Below are 18,139 nucleotides of genomic sequence, written 5' to 3' on the forward strand. Positions count from 1 at the left end.
TCTGAGATGAACGTTTCAGCCTTGTTTGTCCCATGAAATTGAGAGGACATTCTAAGCCTTCCACGTATATAGCCACAAATTACTTGGTAATTAAAAAGAGGCAATGGTAATCCTATAGAAGAGAAACCCTGCCACACCATCTTCACCCTAGCGATCAACCTGATGCCGATCGCACACCTCCCGCTGAGATGCACCGAGGAGACGGCATCGCCATCAAGTCAGCAGGGCATAAAATTAATCTGATCACGGGCACACATCAGACGAACCCAAACTGAGGAACATGTTACAGAATAACTGGTCTGTACTTTTCCGAAAACGTCTACGTCACGAAAGACAGAAAAACCGAGGAACTGTTGTAGATTAACAGAGACTAAAGAAAAGGACAACTAAATGTGATACATAGTCCTGAATTAGGTCTTGGAGTTGGGGATGAGGTAGGGATTGCTATAAAGGGCAGTATTGAGACAGTTAGTAAGACTTGACTGTATATCAGATAATAGTGTTGTATCAACATTAAATTTATGGATTTTTTAATTAATATATTGGGTTTTTTAAGTGACTGCCCTTGTTCTTGGGAAATCTATGCTGAAATTATTAGGGGCATGATGTCTGTAACCTACTCTCAAACGGTTCAAAAGTGTATACAGATTTCTCCGCTATCCAATAGTAGTGGCAAAATGTCAACACTAAGTGAATCTGGGTGAAGGGCTTCTGGGAGTTCTTTGAAGATGTTGGCCACTTTTCTGTAGGTTTCAATTTTCTAAAGTATCAGAACAAAAGTCAGTTTTTTTCTTTTCGCAAAAATTGTTTATAACCATTATATAAATAACATGTGTATATCATTAACACTTCAACCAATCAATATTGAGCAGGAGAAAAGAAAAGTAAACATTACTGAGAAACTCTAGCACCCAGAGAGACAATCACCATCAACATACGCAACCGCCTTTTCCAAAGTTACCTCACAACTCAGCCCACACACATGCTATCACACTATTTGCAGTTCAGAGTTAAATATTACAAGCCAGGTCCTGTCGCATACAGCTAATTTAATCTTTACAACCACAAAGGAAGGAAGGGAGTATCATTTCCACCGTTCCCAGAACAGAGCTGAGAAAACCAAAGGGCCAGGTCCTGGTTCCCAAGACTACTCAGATGTGGGTCCCCTTTCCACTCTCCTTCCTACATAGCCTGTAAAACGCCCGGTCCTCCAGGAGGCTTTCCTACACCACTCTGGCCAGATGAGTTGCCTTCTTCTGGGCCCCCATGGGAAGCTGGGGGCCTGCTCAGCAGTGGGTCTGCAGCTTTGAAGGCTTTTTCACAGAGAATCAATAGTATTTTTGACAGCTTCCTCTGTAATCTCCAGGCCAGGCCTGTCACAGGTGCTTCAAGTTTCCTCATTTTAACTGGATTCCAATCAGAGCCATCAGATATTTGCTTAAAATGACTCTTCTTCATCTGAGAAGTCTGAGAAGCTCCCAATTAGACCCAATGCTATTCCTGGGCTGATTCCAGCTAGGACTGATCAAATCGGTCTGGGGGGTTCTTGAGGGTGCTCCACAGGCTCCATTTCCCAGGTTTACTTCCTGAGACTTTCGTTGCCCCTCTGACGGAGACGTCTCAAAGCAAAGAAGAAGGGGGGTGGTGGAACGTTTTGGGGGATCTTCTCCTTTCTCAGCCAGCTGATGGATCATAGGGTTTTCAGAACTGTAAGGGAATTCTTAGCAGAAACTCAATGGCCTTCAAAGGCCAGGGAGGGAAGAGGAGGTCATGGTGGCCCGGTGGGGCTTGTGGAGAACCGGAGAGTAGATGGTCTGCCTGAAGGTGTTCACATTCAAAGCTAAAATCACACACCCAGCCTGAGAGCATTCCTTAGCAATCAAGATTCTCTCTGTTGCTCCTGAATCTAGATTCTAGCACAAGCCCCTCTGAAATGGGAAGACTGGGGTTTAAAAGAAGGGGGTTTGTACAGTGAGTCAGAGAGTTCCGAACCATCAGTGTTTCCAAGCAACACATTTGTCATCTCCTCTCTCTTTCTCTTTATCCAACTGATCTGATCTGTTTGCCTAGCTCAAAAAGTGGAATCATAGCCTTCAACAGACGGATAAGGCCATCATAGGCCGCCCCTTTCCTCTTTTCAACAGATGAAGAGCTGCGGCCCCGAGAGGTCAAATAACCTGCCCAAATTACACAGAAATTTGGACAAGAGATAACTGAAGCCAGATCTCTAGGTTTCTTTTTAACGCACACACAAAACAGGTTGCTCTGTGAGTGCGAGGTGGCAATAAGGGGAGGAGGAACATTACAAAGCTTTCTCTCTGTTGTGCAGTGTTTTGTTTTGTTTTGTTTTTGATGTTTTGAAAAGAAAATCAGGCTGCCTCTGATTAGTTTGCTTTATTTTAACTGAGTGTTTTAAATTCCATTCCGGGGCCTGAAAACAAACTTAATTGCCAATTGGAAATGAAATAAAAAATATTTATGCCGAAGCGCTACCAGGGCTGCGGACTTGCCATTTAGTTGGATCAAAAACAAATGTCTAAAGTATGCCAGGCACGTAGGGAATGTGGAGAGACATTCCTAAGATCCAAACAAGTGATCCCTTTGGGGCCCTGCTGTGGGCCTGGCATACCCTCATGCAGAGGACCCTGCCCCTGCACTCCCAGGGTCACCGCTTCTGGTGGGAAGGGGGATCTCTATATCATCTGTAAAAGACAACCCAAACCACATCTCCCCGTGGGCTCCCCATCAGAACATACTCTTTTTTTTTAAACCTCCAAGAACTACCATAATTAAAATAATTCATTAACTCTATAAATAGTTATCAAATATCTACCTGTACCAGGTACTATACCAGCTCTGATAACCTAGTGATGAATGAGATAGAAAAAGATGGTGTCGGCAGAGCAGCTTCAACTGGGGACTAACATTTGTGAAAAGTTTCGTGGTACCAAATGCTTTGGGCAGATTATTTTCTCCTTTAAAAATTCTCTTGTTCCAAATTAGCAATAATCTAAAAAAATTAAAACTGATGGTAATTTTTACAAATTAGTATAAATGTAAAAGAGCATAAAGAAGAGTTAAAAATTAACTGTTTCATTTTTAACAAAAATGTTATGTGGATTGCCGGGTGTAGGGATGAATGGAAGGATAAATATGTGATAAATACAAAAAAAAAAAACTGCTAACAATTGTAGCATAATCTAGGGCGTGCAAATATTCGCTGTACACTTCTCTCAGCTGTCTGTACGCTTGGACATTTTCACAATGACACACAGGAGACAAACGTGACCATGTTTTATCCCCTAGATTTCTTCCGCTGTGTTAGAGGTTGGTGGCTAGCCTATTTCAGCCTCTGGGCTCCTGGGTCCTCCCCACTTTTTTTCAAAGTCACTCTCACTTTTGAGAATCTGAATTCTATGGAATTTCCCAGAAGAATGTATTTATTTTTTAGTTAACCACAAATGTATCATTGCTTTGCATGCAGAAGCTCACTTAACCCTATGAGGAAAATACTCTCACTATTCCCAACCTAAGCCTAAAATTGTACATACATCTTCAGGATCCTTTCCAAAACCCCAACTTCAGATCTCTTGTTGGAGGGCTGGGCCCCAGGACTGGGCTGGACCTGTGGGGACATGGGGCTTCTCTGCAGTCTCAGGACCCAGAGCGGGGTATGACAATGAATGTTTGTCCAGTGAGCAAAGGAACACTGCATATAGTGGCAGGTAAGTTTGTCACATGCTCAGGCCCTCCCCAGGACACAGCGAGGCATCTCTGGGGGCCAGGCTGCCACAGGCTAAGCCTGGAGCAGAAGGTGCTCGATGGAGAAGTGGTAGCTGAATGATGCACCTGTCAGTTGCTAAAAGGTGAGCATGAGTGTAGGACTCCCCTTCTCCAGCGGCCTATTCACATGCCAGGCCCTTGTGGGTAGCCAGTGAGGCAACCAGATTTCAGATGTCCCCATCAGGGTACAGTTATCAGGCCTGGGAATGAATTCTGTCTACCTCTTTCTTAGCTGTGTGACATCATCCAAGTCGCCTAACTATTTTGTGTCTGTTTCTTCACCTAAAAACAGATAAAAACAACCCCTACTTTACAGTATTTGGAGGACAGTTAAGAGAATCAACCTGTGTGACGTGCTTGGCTCATGGTAATCAGTGGCTGTTACGCTATTTCAGCTTCACTGTGGGGTAGTGGAGTATTACTTCCCAAGGACATTGGGGAATTGGGGTTCCCGCCAAAAATAACCAGCTGGCTTCCCCCTTGAATTCCGGTTAGTCCTCATTTAAGGATATGTTATTCCACTGGCAGTCTAGGATGGTGGAATTTCTACACCATTTATCAGCTACTTCATTCGAGGCAAGATGTAGTAATCGAAATGGAATCAGCATCTTCATCCACAAAATGGGAGTGTAATAACAATAGTGCATAATCTGATAAATTGTTGAGTGTTTCACTGTAAATTACACAGGGGGTGTTGGAACTAACCTGTATCCATCCTCCACCATGGGCTAGGCACGATGCTACATGCTTTACAAGGGTTATTCACTGTAATCCTTGGAATAAACTGAGGTGTTCTTATCCTTCTTTTATAGATGAGGAAACTGATGCTGTGAGATTGGCTGGGCTCACACAGTTGGCAAGTGGCAGAGCCAGGACTCCAACCCACCTCGGTCCCTCTAATGCTGCCTGGGTGGCATCTCCACCGTACTTCCTAGTATCCCTAAATCGCCAGGCTTGTACTGTGTCTGACTTTATCTCATAATCTTAGATCTATCGCAGGTGATCTAGGGGCTGATCTCCTACTGCACATCAGAATCCACATGGCAGTGCTTTGTCAAAAATATCAAATCAGAATCTCTGGACTGGGGAGCGGGCAGAGGACAGGATTAGAAGTCTTCATTGTAAACAAGCCCAATCAGGCAGTGAGTCTGAGGGCCACTGGACTCTGCTTTTTCATTTCTGGATACAAACATTCATTTTCTTAATACCAGGGGCCACCTTTTAGTTTTATCTTAGAGTAATGAGGTGGGAGATGGCATCCACAGAAGGAAAAGTTTGAGAATTTCTGAAGGTGCATTTTTTTCCCCCTTTCAAGGCTCCCTTCAAGCACATAGTAGAAAGGGTAAAACACACGGCTTCCGGAGTCAGAATTGCCACCTTGGACAAGTCGCTTCATCTCGAACCTCAGTTTTCCATCTGTAAAACAGGCATGCTAAAGCCAATCTGCCAAGATTGCTGTGAGAATTGAATAAGCAAACACAGCACCAGGCTCTTGTCCCTCCCAGCGTTTACCACAGTGTGTTTAAAACTTGTCTCCACGTTGTATCCGCAGTTCCTAAGATTGTGTCTGGCAGAAATGTTTGTGAAAGAGGTAACATTTTAAAGATTAAGTCTTCCAGGCCTACGGCTGATCCTCAATACATTTTAAAAATTATATTTATACATACATATGTATGTATGTATGTATATACACTACCTGTATGTGTAAAATAAAGAGGGGAAAATTCGAGAAAACTCTCAGCAATCAGTGGGGCAGGTGATGGTAGGGCGGGATGACACTGTATTTGGAATCCGAAGCTCTGGGTTCAAATTCGGCCCGGTCCCGGCCAGCTCCGAGGCGGTGCCAGGACGCTTACTGCCGGTCTCTCCTTTGCTAATGTCCCCTGACCTTTTGGGACTTCTAAGCAGCCTCAAATCCTTTCGGGAAAATCCCACACATTCGAAATCCAGCCCATTCCTCTCCGAACCGCCCGTCCTCATCTGTGAAAAGGACGCAAGGCGGCTAGGGTTTCTGGAAGCCTTCGCTGAAAGCTCCTGGAAACCAGGGGGCTTTTACACGTATGGGGAAGGGCGGAGGCGCGGAGTGGGATCGGCATCCGCCCAGAAATGCAAAATTGCCAAAAGAAAAAGCCCTAAAAGGCAAGGACACTTCAAAGAAAAGAAAGGTGAATTCCAGGCATGAGCTTTCCAGGGGGCAGGGGGACTTCCCCGCCCCCTGGGCCCCCAGGTGCTCAGCCCGCGCCGCCCACCCGGCGCCAGGCGAGGGGAGCCGCGCTAGGACCCGAGGAGGAAGCGCCGCAGGGAGACGGACGCGGCCTCCAGTGGGTGCTGCCGCGAGCGGCCGGCCGAGGGGCTGGAAATGAAAGTGCAGCGCTCCGGAGCCGCATGGACGGAGCTGCCAGGGCGGCGGCGCCGGGAGCACGATGCGGCCGCCCGTAATTAAATAGCATTTACTCTTATTATTACTAATAATAATAACGTAATCATACCTCTAGTCATAGCATACCATTTATCGGGCTCGGCGCAGGCCCGCGGGGAGCGCAGCCCGGCCGAGGTGAGTGCTGCGCGCGGCCTGCGCCCGGCGGGCCAGAGGCCGGGCCCGAGCGCGCCGCGGCGGCCGGCGGGAGGGCGCGGGGGCCGGGGCGGCGCGGGGGGCCCCGGCCGGGCCGCAGCGGCGCGGGGCCCCCTGGAAAATGCGTTGGGCAGGGATGAAGCAAGATCCCCGGGTCCCCATTTCCTCCCATCTGGGGGCTCTCCCTCCCGGTCCCCGTGCCCTGCCCCAAAGTTTCAAAGTTATCGTGCGGCCGGGGGCACCTGCCGTTCGGTGATTCGGACGCCCCTGCAGCGCCCAGGGCGGGCGCCTGGGAATTTTCTTCCGTGGGGGGCTCTCGCCTCGGCGGCTGGAGCTTCGGGGTGCGCAGATGCTTCGCCGGCCCCCGCGGGGGAAGCCTAGGGGGCTGGCAGCGCACCCCTGCCTTTTGTCTGCGCCTTGGTCCCGCAGTGCCGGGAGTTTGAGAGACCGCAGCGAGGGCCGAGAACGGTGGCCGCCGATCGGCTGTCCCTGCCGGCTGCGGCGGCCACGCGAGCCCGGGGATCCTGGGCCTGCTGCCGGGCCCGGGGGGAGGGGGTGGCAGGAGAGGGGGGCGCGGTCTGGAGGGTGGGGGGAGCCATTTCCGGTCGCGGGATCAGCCCCTGGGCTCGGAGGCCTGCGAGGGCCTGGTCGCGGGTCACGGAGCTCAAGGGGGATACGAGGGGATGGCTCCAGTGCTTCGGAGGGGGGCGTCCCCAGGAGATGGGTACCCGGGAGCTGCCGACACCGGCCCCTGACACTCCCTCCTCCCGTCCTAGGCGGGCCTCTGGGACGCCCTCCGGGAGTGCTCCCACCCTTTACCCCCTTTCCTTTAAAATCCACCTGGCTTGGATGTTGATAAGATGCCTGGTTTGGGGGTCTTTCACAAAGACAAAGCAATTTTCCAGGGTGAAGAAGTCATCTAGAAACGATTCAGTGAAATGTAAACCCTGAGGGCAGCGGTGCCAACATGGCATTAGTGGGGAAGGGTATGGCTGCGGCGTGGGGTAGGGGCCCGGCACGGACTTGGGGCTCGGGGCCCACAGCCGCTTTGTCGGGGACTTCATTTCTTGGGGGTTGCTCACTGGGACTTTGGTTCCTAGGTACCACGAGGCTTTGAACCCTAGCTTCTTACCGTTTTCTTCAGGGCCTGTAATTTATCAAGTCTCGTGAAAATAGCAGAATGCAGATCCTTGAATTTTCACACAAATGCGATAATTATAGTACATTTAGCAAGTGTTGGACACAAAATTCCAGCGCAACCTTCAGTTCTACTACCAAGACTCACCCTCCCCAACCCATATACATGACCAATTCCACCCCGTCTTCTTTGTCCATTTTCAATTCCCATGAAATTGGACTGCGAGCTAGGAATGAGGCCAAGCCAAGGGACAGTGGAGCAGGTTTGAGGTTTGGGGTGTCTTAAACTGGAAAGGAGAAACCTGTGGATGAGGGACGGAATCTGAGGATGGGAGAGATTTTGTTGTCCCTGAGCCGGGAAGAGATTTGTTTCATGGATGTCCTAGGTCCTCGGCTGTTGGCTTTTGGTTTAGGATGGGCAGTTCATGTCGGTTTTGGGGGATTATTTGGGGCTAAGAAGCTCTGTGGGATGAACTAGTGTCGTGAGTCTCAGGTACAAAAGAGTCGAGGCATCACTAGGTTTGGATTTGAAAATAATAACCCTTTAAATAGAACTTTTAAATTTATAACAAAAGAGCTCGAGCTCTCACATATGCTGGCTCATGTGTCCTCCATAGCAACCATGTCAGGTAGACATGTTTCAATCCTCATTTTCCAGATGAGCAACCTGAGGCTTTGAGAATTGAATATTTCCCTGGCAAGTCACATAGCAGAGCTAAGATTCCCGCCTGGTTTTTTGACTCCAAATGTCACCCTTTCCCAGAGTCCTGGGCTACATTAGCCAAGTTACTTTTCAGGAGCCTCTTATGACCATAGTGAGATGCCACAGGGCAGGCTTAAGTTTCAGTTGTCCATTGGATCTGGCTGGAAAGAGAAAGTGGACTCTAGTGAACTGATGAGAGAACAAGGAAGTGCTCAATGCCGGGGTGCGAGCAGTGGGCGAGGAGAGAAGAAAGAGCTCTCAGGGTAACCTGGATAGGTTAGGGACGCCTTCCTGAAGGAAGCGCAGATTGACCTTGAAAGAATGGGACGGCTTGGCTGGGGTGGAGGAGAGGAAGGAATTCTGGGTTCACCGTGGTTGTCTCTGTGCTGGGAGGTTGATGTGCATTCTCTCTCATTCTTACAGTGGCTCCGTGAGGGGTGGGTGCTATTTCCATTTCACAGTTGAAGAAACTGAGGAACACAGGGTTTATGTATCTGACCCAAGTTCACCCAGCTAGATTTGCACCCAGGCCCAGGGGACTGTTGAGTGTGCTGCATTGGAATTGATGTCAGACTTGGACTACCTCCATCTCAGATAAGCAGACAAGCACAGAGACCGGGATGACCTGAACCGACAAATGAAACAGGGATGGGGGCTTAAATTAGAAGGTCAGCAGGCTTTCCAAGGCCAGGGAGCTTTACTAAAATAGCCTTATATCCCGGGGCCTTGGAGGGGGTGGGTGGGAGGGAGGGTGGCCCAGCGAAAGTACTCTCGGAGTTCTGGAAGCTGTGACTGGGGCAGGCAGAATGGAGGTGGAAGGATGCTGGGCCCTGAGCGTGGAGATGTAATCTCAGTTGCCTTCCTTACTGCCTGCCTGCCTGCCTGGTGCCTGGCTCAATACCTTGTCGCTGGGACTGGAAAAAGAAATGGATGACTAACCTGAGCTGCCCAGGGACAAGAACCGGGTCTGATTTACTCCACGTGCCCCAGGCCCCAGTGCCTGGAGGACATGTACAGCCATTGTGTTGTCAAAGTGAATTAGGCCCCACTGGAGAGGAGGGAGGTTTATTTTGCCTGGGGGTGGAAGGTCTCCCTAGAAGAAACTCCTCTGCTTGAACATTTGGAAGATGGCTTCAGAAAGGCCAAAGGGCATTCTATGAAAATGCACTAAGAAGGACAAAGGCAGGGCTGTGTAAAGGAACAGGAAGATTGGTACGGTATAGGTGGCGGGTGTGAGTTTGGGTTCAAGTCAGGCTCTGCCACCGAAGTCCCTTGGGATCTCTGGACCTGAGTTTTCCTCTCTAAAAACGAATCCTGAGATTCGATGAGGTCTAATGGTAACCTGTGGAAGAAACCCAGTGTCCAGGAATGGGGACAGGAGACTCAGATGAGAGGAACAAGAGATGTTTGTATATTTTTAATAATTTAGCAAACACTCATCCAGTAATTACCTAGCGGTGAGGCCCTGTTGTGCTTTTTCCTAAATTACCTTATTTAATCTTTATAACAGCCTATAGGCAGGCACTATAATTATCCCCATTTTACAGGCACAGGAACTGGCACAGAGAGGTGAAATGACATTGTGTAAGAGGCAGAGCTAGAGAACAGACCCAGGGAGGCTGGCTCTTGAGTGGGCTGTCGTGGGCTTAGGTATGACTGGGAGGGAGGAGAGGTAACCGATGGGGCTGGACTTGAGACGGCAGAAGGCAGAAATGTCCTCTGAGCAAGTCGGGCTGCCGCCGGAGCCTCAGCCTGGGTCGACGAAGTGACAGCTCCGTGTCAGCTCCCAGGAGCCTCCACAGAAGCCAGCTCCTTTCATCGCATTTAATGGCCCGTAGAAAATGGGCTCGTTTTCCTTTCTCTGTCATCGCCAGCTACGGGGCTGCCTCCCACCTTCTTGATTTTCCTTGGTCAGTCCGTGTCTCTGTGAGCGTCCTGATGGCTTTCGCAGGTGCGTCAGCGCGTTTTCCCCATCAGACTGGGAAGGGGCAGCAGCGTTTCGGATGCAGAACCCGTCTGCAGGCAGCTGCAGGTCGGCGGCAACGCCTGAGCCCCACGCCAGAGGCTGAGACACCGGCTCGATGGTAACAGTGGCAATGGCGACAGCAGCCACCGCATAGTCAATGCCGCCGTGTGCCTGCATCATCCTGGCACTTCGTGTGCCTTCTCTGATTGAATCCCCTTAACCACTTGTTGAGTCAGGAATGATTATCAGCAGCCCCGTTTTGCAGATGAGGAGACCGAGGCTCCAAGATCACACGCCGTGGTAGAGGATGGGGTCAGCGGGAGCCAGGCACATTAGGCTCTGGAGCCCGAGGTCTTAGCCGCCACGCAGGAAAGATGCCTTCAAGTTGGTTCAGTCTCCATGAAGCTCTTTTCCTATCTGTCTGGAATTCCTAATTATCAAACATTTGTATCACGCTTTTGCCCACAGTCTCTCATTAATCCCCATGACAGTCATTCGAGGTAAGAGATGTCCCTGTTTTTCAGAGGAAGAACACTAAGGGATCACCCACCCTCCAGCTCTTCCCATCCTGTCCACGCTGTGACTTGGAAAGGGAACAGCGTATCAGATTCCCTGAGACCGAGTGCTGGGGTTAGCCAGCGAGCGGCCGTTGAGCACTTCCCGTGAGGGCCGCAGGGCGGGTCGAGGCTGTGACCCTTGGATTTTCAGAGGTTCATCTGTGCCCATGTTCTCCACAGCATCTGTGTCATGCTCTGTCCCTCTGCGGGCAGAGCAGTGCAGGACAGGGAGTCCAAGGTCCTGAGTTTCATTCCCAGCTCCAGCACACGCTAGCCACGTGGCCTGGGACACCATCATTGCATCAGGCTGGGTGGGCCTCAGTCCCGTCTGATTCAGTCCCGTCTGCCTCAGGTTTGCTGCGCGTCTCAAATGAAGGAACTATGAAAGCTATTACGACCACTCGCCGTCTTCCAAGGGCATGGTTGTGGTTGTCTTGAGCGTTTAATAACCTCCAGGACATTCCGGAATCATCTCCCCTGCTCACCTCGACCTAGGCCCGGACCTCTGCAGTAGCCTGCTAGCTAATCTTCCAGCTTCCCCCCTTATCGCCTATCCTCAGTACAGCAGCTAAAGGGACCTCAAGCTTTCAATGAGACCCTGTCACTCCTCTGTGGAAAACCTCCCAGTGGCTTCGTGACACATGCAGGACACTGCTGTCTCTAGTGTGGCCTGCGCGCCACCCTCCGACTGGCCTCAGCCTGCGCATCACACCTCCTTCCTGCTTGGCTCGTCTTCACTCCAGCGCGGCAGTCACGCTGGCCTCCTGGCTCTTCCTTGAACATTCTAAGCTCATTCCCACGTCAGGGCCATTTCCTTTGCTGCGCCCTGTGCCGAACGGACTCTTACCCGCCTTCCACGTGCCCATGGCTGGCTCCTTCTTTTGTCTCTTAAATGCCACCTCCTCCGAAGGGCCTTCTCTGAGCTGCCAGACCAACTCCCCGCCATCGCTCCCTGCCACGTTTCCTATTTTTAGTTTCTTTGTAACTCTTATCTATATCTTCACTTGACTCATGCATCTAACAGGGACCTGTTTGTCTTCCCACGCCTGGGACACAAGCTCCATGAGTCCAGGGATTTTGCTAACCTTGTTTCCCCAGCATCTGGCAAAGCCCCTTGCACATGAAGGTGCTCTGTGGTTAATTGTTGAATTAATAATAGGAGCAGGATATTCCAGAACAGCCTTTGCCCTCCCCCCCCAAAAAAAGAGTGGCCCAGACAGAAATTGGAAAGAAATCTGTGGTGACTGAAAATTATTTATAGACTAATTTTGCGTGTTGTTGGGTGTTCTCTAAGAGCATCCAGCTTAGCAGAAACGAATTTCAGACCACCTTGGCGGCAGGGTACACTACAGAAATCTGCAAAATAGTCTTGCAAGGTGGGTATCATTAGCTGCATCTTGCAAATGATGAAACTGAGGCTCAGAGAGGTACCCCAAAAGCTTGTGTGCGACAGTGCTGGGCCTGAGCCCAGGTCTGGCCGCCTGCACACCTCCTGGCTCCTTGTACCAGCCCATCCTGCCTCCCTGTCTTCAGGCAGAGCAGCAGGCAGGGCACCCCCCAAAACTTGATGTCCAGGTAGTACAGCCACAGGGATGCCTGAGCTCCCGCGAGCAGGAGCGGTGGCTTCTCAATGCTCGGAAGGAAGAAGACACCCCGCGATGTTAAGCGGTCACTCTGAGCTGTGGGGCTCCGGGTGTTTTCTGTTTAGTCTCGTTATTCTTGCCCATAATTCCCAAGGGTTGTACGATGAGCTTCTTTTACTTTTCTATTAAAAAAGAAAAAAAAGAAAAGGTGATTGTTTAAACATCTCACTTGAGCACCAGAGCTGGCCGCTAGTGACAGGGCAGGACTGGCCCCCAGAGGGTTTCGGTCCTTTCTGTGCAGTATGGCCTCCGGATTGTTGGCAGCGTAAGGCAAAATCATGAAAGTCGAAGCCCTGTAATGAGAACGCAGCGGGCCGGAGGAGCACGGCGGTCTGCTGCTGACTCTGTTTTCTGGTGGGGCAGTGGAGGGCAGTTCTCTGAACTTTGGTTTCTGTTCAGAGTGGCCCTTAAAAGTCAACAAGGTGCAAGTGGCCATTGTCGTTCCCTGACAGACGGCTCTCAGGGGGAGCCTGGGGCGGGGCTGGAAACTGAGGCTTTCCCTCGGCTGCCGCGTGGCCTTGGGCGAGTCACAGACCTACCAGGCCTTCCTGTTTGTTAAAAAGGACTTTATTGTTTTCAGGCCTTGCTTTTCTTTGGAAAGTGGGGATAATGACACTTTTGAGATTATCGTAGGGCTAGGAACATGACTCCTTAGGACGGAGACACCCGCAGACCCCGCAGACCCGTCAGGCGGCCTGGGGAAGCTGTCTCGGATGCTGTTTTTAAACACCTTGCACGTAAAATACACAGGATTGCAGAGGAAACCAATTCTCTTGAGCGGTAGCTGTGCTTTTTTGTCAGTGCACTGAAAGCAAGGCCTACCAGTGGGTCTAACGCAACCACCGTCATTTCAAGGTTATGATGAGCACGGACAATGTTTTGTTATGTCTGCAGCAGCTGAGATGCCACAGGGAGAGCCGTGATTTCTGGCACTGCCGCCGTTGTGATGCGTCGTCTGCGTTCACGATGGGAAGGAAGGCTAAATACCAGTTAGCGGTTAGCGAAAAATGCTCGTAAATGCTTTCCCGTCCAAGTTCACGGGCCCCTGAATCCTCTCCGTGGGCCCCAGGTTCAAACCCCCTGCCATAGAAGGTGGTCGAAACCCGGTGGGTGATCTCCAGGAATGAATGGGGAGCAGAGGGCCCTCGGGGGACAGGCAGGGCACGTGAGGGCTGTGGGTAAGGGATCAGAGCAGACCTGGAACACTGTCCGTTGAGGTTGAGGACAGTAAAATCCAACCTTTCCTCTCTGAGTAAGCCATCGGGGCTGGTGAGTCAGAAGTGCCAGGAACCTTTGCAGATGACGTAACTTCAGGTAGCGTTTGTGTCTGGGGTGGGTGGGCAGTCTGCGGGGACTGCTGCTCTTTCACGAGACCTGGGGCAGGTGAGTGCCCGGTGGGCAGAGTGCGCCATGAGGCTGGAGGCATTCTGCAGGGGGTGGGGGTGGGGAGGAGCCCCATTGGGTTGGGAGATAACTGGGTGAGCTCCAGAGTCCAACGGCCCGGGTCCCAATCCCAGCTCCTTTACTAACTCTGGTGGCAGGCGACTTCACCAACTTGTGCCTTGGTTTCCCCACCTGTAAAATGAGGGTGGTAATACTACTTTCTTACAGGATGTTGCGAAGATTGAGTATTGTATGTAAAGCTCCTAGAACAGAAACTGGTAGGAGAAAATGCTTAATAAATGAGGACTGAAATCAGCTTGGACACTGTTATTCTAGGATTTGTGAGGCTCCACTTCCTCAGAATCGGTACCTGAGCCCAGCTTCTCTGTGCTGCCCGGAGGCGAATCAGATGCAGCTTCTGCCTTCAAGGAGCTCATAGTTTAGGGAGGGATGGATCGTAAGCACCTACCTTCAGTTAACTAGGATGAGTGCAGGGGCTGTGCTGAGCTTGGGTGCTGTGCTAGAGTGGGCTTTGGGGAAGTGCAGGCTTCCTGAGAGAGAAGCCACCCCGCTGAGCTTTCCAGAAGCACCAGGCAGTGGCCAGTGGGGAGGAAGCAGGGGTGGGAATGTTGTCCCACACTGAGCGGGCAGCTTGAATGGGAAGCCAATGGTCTGACATGGCCAGAGAGTAACAGTCCAGGCTGGGCCTCGGGGCTGGAGGGGAGGCCACTCCCCGCGGGGCTCCGCGCCTGAGATGAGCAGCCTGGCATCTGTCCTCCTGGTAGAGGATGTCATGGAAGGTTCTGTTTAACTTTATTCACAGGAAGCTGCAAAAAAATAGTACAGAGTTCCCTTCGCCCAACTTCTCCTGATGGTGATATGTAGTCATTACATCTTGTCAAAACCAGAAAATCGGTATTGGTGCATTACTAGATTACAGAGTTAATTCAGATTTCACCTTTTTTAAACAAACAAACAAACAAACAAGCCTGCATTCATTTGCATGTGTGCACATGCACACCCAGGAGAGTTTTGAGCAGGGGAGTGACATATGTGTTGGACAGATATCCTTTATGACCAAATGGCACCCGACTGGAGGGGGCTCAGTGGAGGCTGTCGGCAAGAGATGAGGAGGGCCTCAGAGATTGCTGTGGCTGTGGAGATGGTGGGAGGAGCTGCAGAGAGGAGAAACGTTTCGGAGGTAAAGGTGGAAAGAGTTGGAGCCTGACCGAGAACAGGACGGCAGTGGGAGCCATGACTAGAGTGGGGGATGGGAGGGGGCAGGTTTAGGGAGAAGCTGCTGAGTTCATTTTGACACACGTTGAGTTGGAGGGGCACCCAACCAAGCTGGGGCTGGGCACCAGGGCGGACCTTCTGGACAAGGCGGCATCCGAGCTGGGTCTTAAAGGGTGCCTAGGAGGTGGCCTAGGGTTAGGAAAGGCAGGGAGGTCATAAGCAGCCTGGGTGTTGGACATCCAGACAGCACTGCTCCGAAAGTGAATCTGAAATTTTGGGGAGGGGGTGAGCCTGGCGGGAGGGACGGATTTGTGAGTCATTGACATGACTCACGAGATCATGAAACACAAGAGCCCGTCTGGGGAGATGGTGCCGAGTGAGGACAGCAGGAGCATTGTCCCTGAAATGGGGGCTCGGGCACGTTGGTCTGGAGACCTGGCCAGGGGAGGACCCCCAAACGGATGGAGCGGGGCCCATCAGAGAGGCGCGAGGACCCGGCCGGTGCCGCCGGGAGTCCCAGAAAAAGCAAGCGAAACACTGTCCCTCTACGGGACTCAGCACCCAGCAAGTCCCTGGGATGCGGGGGACCCTTGGCACGCACCAGAGGTGGAGCGGGAGTGGGGTGCAAGGTGAGGATGCGGAGACAGTCCTTTCACGAAATGTGGCCGAGAACGGGCGAGGAGAGGCTGTGCAGGGGTCGCAAGGGGATTCGGGATCGGGGAGGGAATCGCTTTGGGGGCGGGGGAGACTTGAGCTGGGTGACAGGCTGCGGGGTCCTGGGCTCGGGTCCGGTTGTTTCACGGGCGACAGTAAGCGCGGTGGTGACGTGTGTGGGCCCTGGGGCCAGGCTGCCGGGCTTTGCTTCCCAGCTGCGCCGCGTACCAGCTGCGTGACCTTGGGCAAGTCTCTTCACTTTTCTGTGCCTCCGTTTCCCCTGCACAGGGGAATGCTCGCAGGCCCTACCTCCTCACAGGGCTGTGCGGGCGCTGAGGGTTAAGGAAGGTATCCCACGGCAAGCCATCGCGGCCGCCCTGGCACGTGGTAACCGCTCAGCGAACGTCGATGTCCTTACCTGATTGTTCATGTCTCTCCCTGTCAGTTATTCTCATTCACTTATTCAACATTTATTCATTCTCATCTCTATCAAGTCTGAGTTGGATTAGTTGATATTCATTCATCTATTTCTTTTACTACCATTTTTGGAGATGTAGGGCTCAGTGGAGGGGCTGCTGGGGCGTACAGGGAGGGTGGCCCCGGTTCAGATCCTGCCTGAGCTGCATGCCAGATCATGGTGGGGGCTCCCTGAGCCTCAGCTTCTCCTTGGTACACTGGGGACAGAATGACACCTCTCTCGCCGTGCTGTTGGGAGAGTCAGTAAGCTCCCGATGCAGAGCACCTGGCACAGTACGTAGTGCTACATTAAGCTATAATCATTGGTATTGTTCGGCATTTCCTATGTCTCTTCTCCCTAGATTGAGTTTGATTGTAAAACAAGATTTTTCCCTTGAGTTCGAACGTGTCCTGTGCGGTACTGCAGCTCAAGCCATGTGCAGAAAATGGCGGGTGGCCATGCAGCCCCTTGCCCATCGAGGGCACTGGTACAGACTCAGAGTTCAGTGGGACGTGGGCGTGAGGGCAGGAGCTGCGTGCCCTGGTTCCGATGGTCTTTGGAGACCCTGCGACAGGTCACTACCCTCAGTGACTGTCCTCTGCACCTGTGAAATGGGATGAGCGTGGAAGTGACAGAGAGTACACCCTTGGGGGGCAGATGGCCAGTGGCCCCGGCTGACTGACCGATGCACGGTTCTCTCCCCCAGAGACTGATGGAGAGGCAGAGACGGAAGGCCGACATCGAGAAGGGGCTGAAGTTCATTCAGTGAGTATGCGCCAGGGCGGGCTGGGCCCGCCGGGGCCTCCAGGGCAGCGCCCCGGGCCCTCTCCTGCCCTTTTTCTTGCTCCCTGAGCCTTTGCTGGTCAGGCGCCTGTGTGTGTTGGGGAGGGCAGAGGTGGGACGTGCTAGGAAGGGGCCGGCATGTGGAATCTGAGGGGTGGATCTGTGAACCCTGCGTGTGAGCCCTGAAGCCCGCACGCACACGCTCTCCCTGACCCTGGCACCCTTCGGTCTTTTCTGGCGTATCACTTTATCCTCGCCACCCGTAGATGCTCGTCAGTTCCCTAGCTTGCCTGTGCGCATCGTCATCAATCAGTGGTCCTTGCTTAGTGAACTCACCTTCAGACTCGGTGCTGGGCCCTTCAAGCCATCATCTTAATCTTCACAACAGCTCAGCCCAGTAGGTGGCCTTATCTCCGTTCTGCACAGCCAAAGGCTGAAGTTTAGCGATAAGGACCTCATTAAAGGTCACACAGCTGTTAAGTGATGGGATTCTCGCCGTGGTCTGGCTGACTCCAAAACCACATGCTCCCCAATACCCACATACCATGTTATTTATTTATTCATCCATTTATCTGTCTGTCTGTCTACCTATCTATCTATCTATCTATCTATCTATTTTTCTTTACACACAAAATATTTTTACTACCTCTTTCAAAAAAAACCTTCCTTAAGTAGATCCTCAGAGACCTGTTCAACACGACGTGAGTGGGGTGTAAGCTTTGCCCCCCCCCCCCTTGCACAGGTCCCTTCTGCCTTCCGGGGAGGCTCCCTAGCAAGTCTGCGTTCTTTTCCTTAAATGGGAAAGTCCCCGCGCAACTGGGACCTGCACCTGCACACCCTCGTGGAGACACCCCGATTTTGTCGTCTCACTGAGACCTGTGAGAGGCGACCTGCCTCGTCACCACACACTGGGTCCCTTTTCACGCGTGGTGTCCGCATGGCTCTCACAGAACTCGTGTTCACGTTGAGACAGCACACTCTCTCCTTCGTCAGAGTTCCTGGCTCAGGCCTGGCGGGCAGAGCTGTGGCCCGCTGCTCTCGCTTCAGGGCGGCCTGTCTTCTACCGTCTGTCTGCGGGAGGGCCTTCATTGGGGGAAATGCTCAGAGTTTATTCAGAGGCCAGTCTGGTGAACAGGGCGAACCTCGAGAACACGGTCTTGTAGGAATTCTGGCTTCAACCGAAGCCACCGATTCTGTGGCGCTGGCGCTCTGAGCCTGCATCCCGCGTCCCCTGCTCCCTGGGCAGTCTCCGTGCCCATGAAACG

The 18,139-nt window shown here is 51.9% G+C and overlaps 1 protein-coding gene across 4 annotated transcripts in view; it reads left to right on the forward strand.

The window, feature by feature from the left end:
* The first annotated feature begins 5,899 nt into the window (after positions 1-5,899).
* The window catches only part of ZC3H7B (zinc finger CCCH-type containing 7B), a 39,663-nt gene continuing 27,423 nt past the window's right edge, over positions 5,900-18,139 (forward strand). The window contains exons 1-2 of one of the 4 annotated variants that reach the window (XM_016135849.2): positions 5,900-5,922; positions 16,798-16,856. In XM_016135849.2, the coding sequence (XP_015991335.2) occupies positions 16,804-16,856 (53 nt within the window). In that variant the 5' untranslated portion in view covers positions 5,900-5,922; positions 16,798-16,803. Of the gene's footprint in view, positions 5,923-5,973; positions 6,338-16,797; positions 16,857-18,139 lie in introns of those variants that run through there. The other 3 variants (XM_016135850.2, XM_016135848.2, XM_016135851.2) reach the window with 3 other exon arrangements.

This window comes from Rousettus aegyptiacus, unplaced genomic scaffold, assembly GCF_014176215.1.
Source record: "Rousettus aegyptiacus isolate mRouAeg1 unplaced genomic scaffold, mRouAeg1.p scaffold_m13_p_2, whole genome shotgun sequence".
Lineage (NCBI taxonomy): Eukaryota > Metazoa > Chordata > Mammalia > Chiroptera > Pteropodidae > Rousettus > Rousettus aegyptiacus.